At 43.0% G+C, this 12689-nt stretch overlaps 2 protein-coding genes across 2 annotated transcripts in view; both read left to right on the plus strand.

Moving 5' to 3' along the window:
• Window positions 1-4114: 4114 nt before the first annotated feature.
• On the plus strand, window positions 4115-9221 carry LOC117040570 (retinol dehydrogenase 7-like). Its single transcript, XM_033138414.1, has 5 exons — window positions 4115-4172; window positions 5361-5682; window positions 6755-7013; window positions 8232-8389; window positions 8987-9221. Exons 2-5 carry the CDS (start codon window positions 5370-5372, stop codon window positions 9202-9204), a joined length of 948 nt encoding a protein of 315 aa, XP_032994305.1. The 5' UTR covers window positions 4115-4172; window positions 5361-5369; the 3' UTR covers window positions 9205-9221.
• Window positions 4137-12689, plus strand: part of LOC117040569 (retinol dehydrogenase 16-like) — a 29930-nt gene continuing 21377 nt past the window's right edge. Inside the window, exon 1 of the mRNA XM_033138412.1 lies at window positions 4137-4172. The gene's annotated coding sequence lies outside the window, so the exon portion shown is untranslated. The remainder of the gene's footprint in view (window positions 4173-12689) is intronic.

Consider the following 12689-nt stretch of genomic DNA (forward strand, 5'->3'; position numbering starts at 1 on the left):
CCACTAATTTTGCTGATTGTTCCTTATAAATAGCCATAATCCCGTTTAAGAAATTTCCCCCCACCTCCATCCTTTTTAAGATCTTCATCATAAATTGCCACGACACGTTATCGAATGCCTTTTCGGCATCAATAAACATTAGGGCTGCTTTCTTATCTATTTTCAAATCTAAATACTCAATCAAATCCACAATTGTTCTTATATTGTTTTTCATTTGACGTCCCGGGAGAAACCCAGCTTGATCCCTGTGAATTATTTTGTTTAGAACCTTTTTCAATCTGTCTGCCAAAATGTCTGTAAATAATTTGTAGTCCAGATTCAGTAATGAAATCGGCCGATAATTGTTTACATTTAATAAATCTGTGCCTTGTTTGGGGATTAAAGTGATGAAAGCCTCTTTCCATGAGTCTGGAACCTTCCCACTGGTTAAAATCCTGTTCATCACCTCTAACATTCTTGGTATTAACTGCGGTGCCAAATCCTTATAATATTTTGCCGATAGGCCGTCGGGGCCTGGGGCTTTCCCCCTTTCAGCTTTTGTATTGCACGCTTAAGTTCTTCCTCTGATATCGGGGCATTCAATTGTTCTTGGTCGTCTTTTGAAATTTTCTTTGGTTTGTTCTCCTCCAAATATAAGTCCATTTCTTCTTCCTTCTCTTGCTCTTTCTGATATAGATTCTTATAAAATTCTTGAAATGCATTTTTGATTTCCTTTGGATTCTCTATTAATACTTCATTCCTTTTAATTTTATTTATTATACTCTGCTCTTTTCTTTTTTTCAGCTGCCACGCTAATAGCTTCCCCATCTTGTTGGCATACTCAAAATTCTTTTGTCTTAACCATTTTAGCTTCCACTCAATTTCCTGATTAATTAATATTTCAAATTGATTTTTTAGCCCCTTGATACTCTGCTTCAAATCTTGATTTTTCGGATTTAGAATTAATTGCCTTTCTTTATCTTCCAACGCCTTCAATATTTCTTCTTTCTTCTTCTCTCTTTCTTTCCTTTTACCAATATCTTGTGATATCATAAAGCCCCTTAACACGGCCTTACTGGCATCCCAAACTACGTTCAAATCTGTTTCTTTATTTGTATTCAATTCGAAATAGTCATTGAAGACCTTCTTTGCTTTTTCTACTATTTTTCCATCATAGAATAAGCTCTCATTCATTCTCCACCTAGTTTTGGCACCTTCTCCTTTTAATTCCATATATACGGCATTATGATCCGATAAGGTTCTCGGCTGGATCTCTATTTTATTCACTTTTGACGACACTCCCTTAGTAACCCAGATATAATCTATTCTCCCTGAACTTTTGTTGGGCTCTGAAAAGTGTGTATATTGTTTTATTGCTGGGTGCTTTGCTGTCCATGCATCTATTAAACTTAGGTTTTCTATCAATGTAAAGAAAGTCTTTGGCAATTTACCTTCTGAACCCGAACTTCTTGATGATCTATCCAATATTGGATTCACAACCGCATTCAGGTCACCCATTAATATTTGTTTTTGATCAGAAAACTCAAGCAATATTTCCTCAAGCTTTTTATAAAATTTGGCTTTTTTATTGTTCGGGGCATATATTCCCACCAGTTGTATTTTCTCTCCCTGCCATGTTATTTGTACAATTACCACTCTCCCTTCCTCACTTCTGTTTTACATAAAAAACCACCCCTCGCTTTTTCTTTTTATCCGCTGACACAAAATCCAAACCCAATCTTTTGTTTATTAATATTCTTCTATGTTTTTTGGCAATGTGGGTTTCTTGCAAGCATATGACATCTAACTTTTGTTTATTCAAAACATGCTCAACTTTATTTCTCTTACATTTATTGTTCAAACCATTTATGTTCCAAGACTGAAGCTTTAAAATCATATCTCCTTTCCGATTTACGGCAAATTATAACATAAGAGAGAACATGTTAAAAATGGCCCGTAGGTGGTATCTCACACCGGCTAGACTTTCAAAAATGTATAAAAGTCTTGCAAATGTGTGTTGGAGATGTGGAGCAGAGAACGGGGATCTGATTCATATGTGGTGGCAGTGTGCAAAAAAAAAGTGTTTTGGGGGGAGGTATATGATGAAATGAAAAAGATGATGGCAATTTCCTTTGTTAAAAGACCTGAAATATTTTTACTAAGTATGGTAGATAAAGAGATACCGAAGAAGCAAAAAGAAGTCTTTTTGTACGCAATTGCAGCGGCCAGAATGGTAGTGGCAAAGGGATGGAAAGACCAAGAAGCACCTAAAGTCACTGACTGGCAAATCAAACTACAAGAATTCGCGGAGTTGGCTCTATTAACAAACAACTTAAGAGAAAATACTAAGCAGATATTTGCGGGTAAATGGGAGGTCTATAAAAGATATGTGTTAAAATATAATAAGAGTATTGCTACCATGCCAGCATTCGAGGGATGAAGGGAATGGAAAGGGTTTGTAGGAAAGAATGAGGAGCAATGAAACATCTAAGAATGTATTTGAGAGTAGCTATAAGAGATTGTATGGGGTTTTAAGCATTCATATTAATTGTAGTTTAAGCAAAGGGGTTTGTCAGGAAGTCGGTTCAGATGATCAGATGATTTGTGAAGATTAAACAGGGGAAACCCTGTGTTTGTTTGTTTGTTTGTTTGTTTGTTGGGTTTTTTTGGGGGGGTTATTTTTATTTTTTTCCCTTTTCTTTGTCGTTTCTTTTCTCTTTTCGTTTTTCTTTATGGTGATTGTTATGGTATATTGTAACTTGTCATCTAGTGCGAAAGTAAGATACAGACAACTAAAATATTATTGTAAATAACTTTATTGGTACTGAAAGGATATCTGTTCCTATCTGTTGTTTGATGTATCTGGAATTCTGGAATTTCGTTTTGTGGGAAATTTAAATCATGCAATTAAATAACAACAACAACAACAACAACAACAACAATAATAATAATAATAATAATAATAAAAATTGGCAATGCAGTCTGGAAGCACTTTTCCCTGGCATCCAAAATAGTTCCACATGTTCCTCCTTTGATTTAGCTATCATAGGGAGAGATGCCGAGAAAGCAATCTTTCCCCCAGAAGATTAAATTTGCCACAAGGGTAGAGACGGGTCTGACTGCTGGGGTTGCCAGTATATCAAGTGATCCAAAGTATGTCACCCAATCTTCTGGTTATCCTTCGCCCTTCCTTGAAACGTACCTGGATCTGTACCAAGCAAGAAAGAACAGGGATCTTCACCACTCCTTTCAGTTCTTTTATTATTATTATTAAGGATTTTCTTGATTTACAGCAGTATGCAATGTGTCTCTTGTATTTTTCCATATAACTTTTTTACAAATTGGTTGTTGTTGTTGAGACATTAGGGAGAGAATGGGAAGAGAGGTGGCTGGGATGGGTGGGGTAGGGTGACGATGTTTCTGCCATGCAATCTGGAAACACCAGAATGTTCTTTTCTTTGGCATCCAAAATAGCTCAACGTGTTACTCCATTGATTTAGCTATCATAGGGAGAGATGCCCAGAAGGCAAATTTCCCCAGAATATTAAATTTGCCACCTGTGTTGCTGCAGATCCAACTTTGCATTTGTTTGTTTCTCTCACGCAGGTTGCAAATCGTTCCAACAACTGTTTCTGCACACCAGCAGCAAAAAGGAAACACAAAATGCTTTAACAGTCATGTCTGGAGTCTTTCTCTATATACTAGAATTCATGCACCAAAGCAAGCTGGTCTGGTCCAGCCTCTCCCTTCCTACTCTAGGTGAAATGTAATTTTGCAAGCACTCTGCCCATCTTTCTAGCAGCAGGAGGGATGTGCTTCTGCAAGAAGGATATGCTCAACCCCAGGCTTTTTGCCTGCGCTAGACTAATGATTTGAGTTATTTGCTCCATCCATATATGAACGGGACACAGGGGAAAGGGGCTGAATTTGTGGCACAAAGTTCTGCAGTGGGAGGGATTCGGTGTGTTTCCTTCACCAACAGATTCCCCAGTTAGTTTAAAGAAGGCAGTTAAATTTCACCACCTAATTGGGATGAGCCAATCCTTGCCAGAAGGGAGGAGCTGCCTTTGAAGCCAGTGGAGTATGAAAAACAGCAGCAGGCAGATAAGGAGCCACTGCAAACAGGAGAAGGAAGCCTTGCTTTCCCTGCCATACAACTGAAGCTGAGGGCCTTTCCTCTCATAGAGCTGCAGGTTTGTCTCTTCCCTTTTCAATTATACATGATAGTGAGTAACTTCCACTCACCACTAACATGTGCTCATAGCAACTTTATTTCAAGCTGATATTCAGTAGGTGACACTTTTCTCAAGCTTCAGGCTGGGGCAGGGGGGAAGCTTCACTTCCTGAATTCCTTCTTCCCGTGCACCCCTTAAAGGCCCAGAAACATTTCCAGAAAAAGTTCAGAACTTTAAAAGGTACAAGATCTACCCCAGTCTCATATTTCTTCCCATTTATTACTCAGAAGGAGACAGGAATTTAGCACTTAGTAGAAACGCAGCATCAAAAAGGTTGGTGTCCATCAACTACAAAACACCTCGTGACATTTGACGGGAAAAGTTTCTTCATACAAAACAAGCCCTGGAATGAGACCTTGGGACAGTTAGGCTGGTGCAGAATGTGGGCCCAAATGCCTCTATGTTCTGTTTAAATTAAGAGTGGAGAAAACACTTTTAAGGTCTTACACCGACGGCATCTGACACCACAAAAATGTAATCACCTTAATTTGTCTTCATCTCCACTTTCTTGGAGGGGTTTTAGTGTTTTTGGCCCCTGTTCCATTTGTGGTGCCCATTTGTGGTGCACCCGTGAGAAAACAAGGCGTTTCTGCATAAATAAATTAGTCTTATTACATGACATAGCAGTGTCATGTGTTGTGCAACTGGCTCTGTTTAGTTTTTCTCATGAACACTTAAAGAACTTGCAACCTAAGAAACTAACCACATTCCATCTTGTGCTGGCCTCGCAGCTTTTAACGTGGATTTGGAAGAAATTGGATCATTTGCAACTTGTATTATGGAGACAGAGAATATATGGACCATTGAGCTTGCACAATATTTGAGCTCAGTGTTGCTTACGTCAATAGATCTATATATAGGATCATACTGTTCCACTTTTTTTAGTTGTTTAACTAATAAGAAGCTAGCTAGAGATATTATTTATACTTCTTATAGCCCCCCCTTGCTCCAAGCAGCTCATTGCATCATGCACAATTTCTCCTTCCCCTCAACCACACTGCAAGGGAGGCTAAATTGAGAATTGAACAGTGGCAACATCAAAGGTCTTCCAGTGAAGTTCTTGGTGGAGCAGGAGTTAGAAACATCCTCCTCCCAGTCCTGCCAGGGGTGTTTGTGCCCTCACTCTTGCCAGCTTCTTCCCTGCAGCTTTCAGCCATGTGGCTCTACCTGGCTGCCCTCCTGGGGCTTTACTTCCTCCGCCGATGGTACAAGGAGAGACAGACGGTGGAGAACCTGACGGAGAAATACGTCCTCATCACCGGCTGTTCCCGTGGCTTTGGGAACCACCTTGCCAGGCAGCTGGATGCCCGGGGCCTGCAGGTGTTGGCAACCTGTACCACACAGAAGGGGGCAGAGCAGCTGGAGAAGGTCTCCTCAGAGCGCTTGAAAACCACCGTTCTGGATGTCTCCAGTACAGAGAGCGTTGCGGCAGCGACGGAGTGGGTGAAAGGGTGCATTGGAAACAAAGGTGAATCTCTACCTTCCTTGTGCTGCCTCTGTGCTATTGGTGGGACCAGGGATTAGAATGCCCTCTCTGTATTCCTTTGTAGGCCACGTTCCCACAAAATATCAGAGCCAGTTCCAGACATTTGGGTGCATGAGAACATGGGACACCCCCTCCTGGGAATTGTCGTTTGTCCAAAATGCTGAGTTGAAAAGTTGAAACAACATTCCAGCTTGACATATACTTTCTCTAGTCTTTGGGGTTCCCAATCTAACTCAAACTCGGTGTAGGGAAAGAGAATACATTGTTTTTACAGCAAAGGGGAAAGAAGAAGAATGATGTTAAAACAGAAGGCAAATTTAACAGAGAAGGGCACGAGCATTTTTGTTCTTTTCATTACTTTTTAAATAATGTATCACTTTAGGCGTTTTGCTGTGTGAGGAGTTTCTGAATGCAGCAAAACTCTGGGCAGCAGCGGCGTAGCAACCCCAGAACCCCAACCCCAAACACACAGCAGCCACTGTGCCACACTATAGACCCATGGAATGCAATGTGGGTCCCCATTCCTTTAACATGCTTCCCTGACCCTGTTCCTTTATAGAGGGGTAGGGTGGATATTGCAAATGTATTATTTAGGTAACAAAGAAAAACCCTCCCCCAGAAAACCCACGAAAATCCAATTCCCTTGCAAGTAACTGTCACAATCCTAAATTCACTTTTAGCCTGATCTTTTGAAAAGAGAAACAAGTCCTAGTTAGTTCAGTTTAATTTACATTCAAATAAGTATGCAGCAGACTGAAGCCTTAAAATGGTCGCTCTTTTATTCATTTCAATAAATTGATGCCCAATACCATATAAAGAACAGGTTGAAAAATGAAGAACACATGTAACCCTAGTGGTTAGAGGAGCTTGTCGGTCTCTGATGCACGAGTGTGATGCAGCTACATGGAAAGGGACGTCGGAGGCAAAGCTCTGTGAGGAAGAGAAACAGAATTTGTTGCTATCTTCACCCCTCTTTCATTTTGCGGTTGGGTTTCTATATTTACCATTCTTCTGACAAACAGAAATAGGAAAAAGCATACATTCTTTCTCACAGGGCTTTGGGGCTTGGTGAACAATGCCGGCACAGCTCTACCATCAGGTCCCAACGAATGGCTGACCAGAGATGACTTTGCAAAGGTGATCAATGTCAACCTTCTTGGGATGATTGATGTGACGCTACACATGCTGCCCCTGGTGAGAAGAGCCAGAGGGAGGGTGGTCAACATCTCCAGTACAAATGGTCGCCTGGCCTGCTTTGGAGGTGGTTACTGCCCGTCAAAGTTTGGTGTGGAAGCCTTCTCTGACAGCCTGAGGTAAAAAGAGCCATTCTCTAATGTCCTCTTTTGCTTAGTTTAGTGCAACATCGGCCACACTCCCTAACCACTTTTCAGGCTGGAAGTGGCTGATGCGAGTCCTCCTGGTTTAGTTGCATGGATGTTTCACCAGCTAAGTCTGAAAAAAAGTGGGCTGCAGGGAAGAAAGAGCTGGGAAATGGCAGCTGCCCAGACCTCCACCCAAGACTCGCACAACTTGAGATGAATGTATCCAGGCACAGGCCATGTCCACATCTGGCCTCGAACCAAACTTTTCAAATCACAAGCCCACAATTGGATGTGTGGCTCTCAGTCCAGGACCTTCTCATTAATGGTGAACATGCTATGGATGTCCCCCTGTTTTACTTAGAATAGTTCTGGCCCAACATGCTTTATAGAAATGTTGATTACCATGTTGAAAAGTGTGTGCTTTTCCCAACTATTTACGTACCACTTAAATATCACAGTGTGGGACTTTGCAGTTATCTGCAGATATGCACTGCCCAGGCTCAAGTAGCCGGGAGGTCCCTTTGGGGCTGCTAACACTGTGGTTTGACTTCACCCGCACAGGCACACTCCACTCTCTCTCTCTCGAGATACATGGATGCCAACAACTAAGGCATGAAGGTGTAGCATTCGGAGAGAAATTCTGTGTGGCATCTTCTCAGGGTTGTTTGCACTGTAATCCTTTTCTGCACAAAGGAGGTTTGGCAAAACCCTTAATTGCTCCTTTTTTAGAACGCGGGGTCCCAGAACCCAAAGAACGGGGGGTCCTGTTCCTTTGATGCAAGTGACCTTGATGCCTTGTCCCTCTTAACAAGAAGACTGGGCAGAGATGACAGAGACACCAGGGAAGAGGGTGGGACGCAGACCTGGCAGAAAAGGCTCCTTGCTCTCTGCAGCAACCTTTCCCAACTAGGTTAAGGTCTCCCTTCAGGAAGGCATTTAATATATCAGCTAGACTTTGAAGCATGTCCTCATGACTGTCTCTTCATACAACTGTTGCTGTGTCATACACAATCCTCTCCTGGGTAGAGCATGTCGAGGCTCCTGCAAGAGGGCAGAAGGCAGGCAAGCTCCATTTCCCATCTTTTCTTTCTCCTCAATTTTGATTTTTTTTTTTTAAAGCAAGTTGTTCCTATCCAAGTTCCTGACCTGCATTCCTGACCAATGACTCAGAAGGCAATGATTTTCTTCTTTTATTCCCCTGCATTTCAGGCGAGAGCTCCATCCTTTTGGAGTCCAAGTCAGCATTGTTGAACCTGGTGGTTTCCAAACATCCATTGGCAAACAAGCATTAGAGGGTTCAAAGACAGTATGGAACCGAGTGCCGTCTGACATCAAAGAAGCCTATGGGGAACAGTACTTCGAGAACTGTGAGTAGACATGGAGGAGATTTCAGCATGGTTAGCATTTTCCTGCAAACTTACACAAATCACACTTCATGAAACAATATATTAACCAATACATAGCTCTGTTTAGGAATTCAAACTCCTCTAAATATAAGCAATAAGTTCTCCAAACCAACAATGTGTACAAAAATGTGCATATTAGAGAGAAATTGGCATCAAAAGTGAACGTAATATACAAAAACGCACTAAGCAAATTGATCACAATAAACAAAAATGCACTATGCAAGGAAATAATGTTTGCCAACATGTGTATATTGTGAAAACTGAAATGCTGGTGACTTCCAAAAATCATAGACTGAATTGAGGAGAACCAAACTCAAAGATTTTGGAGATATTGAAACTGAGAGAAACCAAAAGGGACAGGTTCATCCATTGCAGATTTAGATCTTTTGAGACTGTTTTGAAGCCTCTAAAATAGTTCCAGGTGCATCTGCTTTGATTTACTTCTTCTAGGGAGAGGTATCTAGAAGCTAACCAATCCATTCAGCTCCCAACAAATTTTGGTTACCCCCTACATTTACAGCACTAACTTCTGTTTTGCTTCATATTTCTCTCACACAGTGTGCAAAATTGTCCAAGATATCTTTAAAACTTCCAGCACCAAGCTTCACCTGGTCAGTGACTGTATAGAACATGCCCTGACATCCTGCTACCCTCGCACTCGCTACTCTCCAGGCTGGGACGCAAAGTTCTTGCACATTCCTGCCTCTTACTTTCCAACGTCCATCGTTGACTTCGTGATAAGCTGCTTTCTGCCCAAACCTGCTCAAGCAGTATAGATTGCTTTGAAGAAAAACCTTTACAGCTGTCCAAATGAACCAACAATCTGTGGATGGAAGACAAGCCTAACTGCATCTTTATCTTTACGTTTTTATTTTGCTTGTTTATGCAAAATAGGAAATGCAACAAAAAACAAACAAACTTTTGCAAGCAGTCTGAGCTAATTTTAAGATGCATTTTAACTAATTGCTTGACTGTTTATGTTTTTATGTACGTTGTATACTTTCTTAGTTGAAAACCGAATCAAAAGGATCCAAGGAAGGGGTGGGGGGAAGTCAGGAGATTCTGAGCAATCTCGATAGTTGGATTTAGTACTGCTTTTTGATGTATGTTTGTTTTCTCTTTTTTTTCCTTTTCTCTTTTGAAAATCAAATAAAAAGATTATAAAAGTCTGGCAAATGATGCCTGTATATTCATATTTTGTGATGAGATTTTTTATTTTATTTTTAGCTTTAATACATCTCACTATGGTTGTCCTTTCTGCTCCTCAACACTACCGAATCCCACTCATTTGCCACCGAATCCCCCCCCCCCAACCTGGCCACCCACCTTTCCCTCTGCGACTCACCCAGGTTCACTCTTACCTCCCAGCTGGGCTTTGAAGACACTGGAACTCAGGACTCAAGGGAGAAACCTGCTATGAGGGGGCACTCTGGCACCACAGGAAAGTCAAGATCTTCCTTCTTTTCCTTCCACTGGTTCCTGCTTCCACTCATTTCCCGCTAACTGACAAGAGACAGAGAGGACACTCCTTGATGGAGAGTCAAGCTGTCAAAGCCAGGCCCTAGCTTTAGGAAACCTCTCCTCGTCTACTCTGCACCGTAATACTATGCCTGCTAACAAACGCTAGAGGGACCCAGAGGAGGCTATTCTTTCACCAGCTTGCTTTGGTGCATGAATTCTAGTATATAGAGAAAGACTCCAGACATGACTGTAAAAGCATTTTGTGTTTCCTATCTGCTGCTGGTGTGCAGAAAGAGTTGTTGGAACGATTTGCAACCTGCGTGAGAGAAACAAACAAATGCAAAGTTGGATCTGCAGCAACACAGGTGGCAAATTTAATCTTCTGGGGAAAGATTGCCTCTCCCTATGATAGCTAAATCAATGGAGGAACATGTGGAACTATTTTGGATGCCAAGGAAAAGTGCTTCCAGACTGCATTGCCAAATTTTTGTCAGTTCGCTTATTGTTTACGTAGCGTGGGTGTCAATAACTTGGAGTGCTGAAACCATTCAGAACTGAAAGGAGTGGTGAAGATCACTGTTCTTTCTTGCTTGGAACAGATCCAGGTAAGTTTCAAGTAAGGGCGAAGGATAACCAGAAGATTCACGTTGAAGGGAGCAGTGGGTGTTTGTGGGTGTATGTAAAGGAAAGACCACCAGGTTGATAAACTGCTGGTACTCTAAATGCGTCGCTGAAGAAAGGGGCAAAAGGCTGGAGGGAGCCCCACTTCATTGTTATCTGTAACCTCTGGTACCTCTGCCCATTCCACTTGTTAGCAGGGACAAGGCCGGTCATTTTTAGGAAAGGATAAGAACCATTTTGCTGGGCTCCAGACCTTTATTTTATATAGCAGCAGCAGCTAAGGGTTTCTCCTTTTCTAAAGCTGAAATCTGAGCCCCCACTTACACATTGAAGAAAGCCTCACTGTTTGCAGTAGCATCGCTGCTCCAATCCAGTTTTCTATCCCTCCTGAAAACTGAAATCCAAGCTCAGCTTGAATGGAAGTGCTGTAAAAAATTAAAAATAAAAATTACGATATCGAGGTTCAGAATGCGGTCGGAAAAGCCGGGAATCGGCAGCCAAAGAGACAATGCCCGCCTACAGGTGGTGACTGCCACGTGGTTGGGTTACATAGGGGTACAGTACATGGTTAAGGGTGCAAACGGAAGGGACACGGGTGCAAACGACTTGACAGGCAAGGTAGGTGTAAAGGAGTCCTGTTGTGAGCTGGGCAAAAAACCCGAGAGGCTGCAGCCAAAGCAATGGGGGGCAAAGGAGGGAAGTTTTGCACACCTTGGGAGCACTTCGACGAAGTTCAACCCGCGTTTTTTACTCCCCTGCCTCAATAAGGCACCCTCCTGGGACTCTCTTTCATTTTTTTTAACGTGGTGGTCCTTGTAATCTTTGACGAAGGAGGAGCCAGGACTTGGAAGACAACGATTCCCCACCACCCCCACTTTCGGAGCAAGGGTCCGCTTTGCAGGAGGAACCTGTTGGTCCGTTTGGTGCGCCTGCCTAGTGCAACAAGCCTCGCTCCGCTTCTCTCTCCCTTTAGATCCAGCTCCTCTCACCCCGCCCTCCCCGCTGCTATCCCTCCTGCAAACCCAGGATACACAAGGCTCAGTTTGGCTCCGCCACGCCTTGGGTCCGAGAGGAGCACTTCTCCTCACGGAAAGAAGTTTCCCTGCTCCGGTTCCTCCAGTGAGCGCACTCCCGGGGCGCTTGGAGCCGCAGCAGGAGGGGAACTTTGGGTACCTCGGCCGCTTTCCTCGCAAATTTATTCCCTGGGGGGGGGGGAACCCTGAGCCTCCCGCCCTGTCCCTAGCAACTCGACTCCAGCAGGTCCAAGGGAGCACCAGCGACGGCCTCTGGAGACGCGGCCCAGGAACGTAGCTAGGGGGGTGCGGGGCGCCTGGGCTTATGCATCACCTGGGGCTCGGGCATGAGGCATGCAAGATAAAAACACAACATGCGTAATAAAAACAAAAACTGTTCTAGGGCATGTTACAGGTAGGTAGCCGTGTTGGTCTGCCATAGTAAAAACAAAACAACAACAATAAAAATCCTTCCAGGAGCACCTTAAGAGACCAACTAAGTTTGTTCTTGGTATGAGCTTTCGTGTGCATGCACAGATATGTTGTAGGGCCTGGCTTTGACTGCTTGACTCTCCATCAAGGAGTGTCCTCTATGTATCTTAAACAAAATAGAAAATTCTTTCCAGTAGCGCCTTAGAGACCAACTGAGTTTGTTCTTGGTAAAGGTTCGTAGGACTCAGCTGATTTTGACAGTATGGCTGTCTTGAAAGCACCTGGTTCAACAATGCTCACCTTGATTCCAAAAGGATGGAGCTCTCTTCTGAATGAGGGAGGAAAAGCCAAGAAGCATCATTTCCTACTGAAGTATCTGAAGATACTTCCTACTGAAGTATCTGAAGAAGTGTGCATGCACACGAAAGCTCATACCAAGAACAAACTCAGTTGGTCTCTAAGGTGCTACTGGAAAGAATTTTCTATTTTGTTTCGACTATGGCAGACCAACACGGCTACCCACCTGTAACTGGCTCTCTGTCTCTTGTCAGTTAGCGGGAAATGAGTGGAGGGAGAACCAGTGGAAGGAAAGGAAGGAAGATCTTGACTTTCCTGTTGTGCCAGAGTGCCCCCTCTTAGCAAGTTTCTCCCTTGAGTCCTGAGTTCCAGTGTCTTCAACGCCCAGCTGGGAGGTAAGAGTGAACCTGGATGAGTCCGAGAGGGAAACGTGGGTG

Source organism: Lacerta agilis, chromosome 2, assembly GCF_009819535.1.
Source record: "Lacerta agilis isolate rLacAgi1 chromosome 2, rLacAgi1.pri, whole genome shotgun sequence".
Taxonomy (NCBI): Eukaryota; Metazoa; Chordata; class Lepidosauria; order Squamata; family Lacertidae; genus Lacerta; species Lacerta agilis.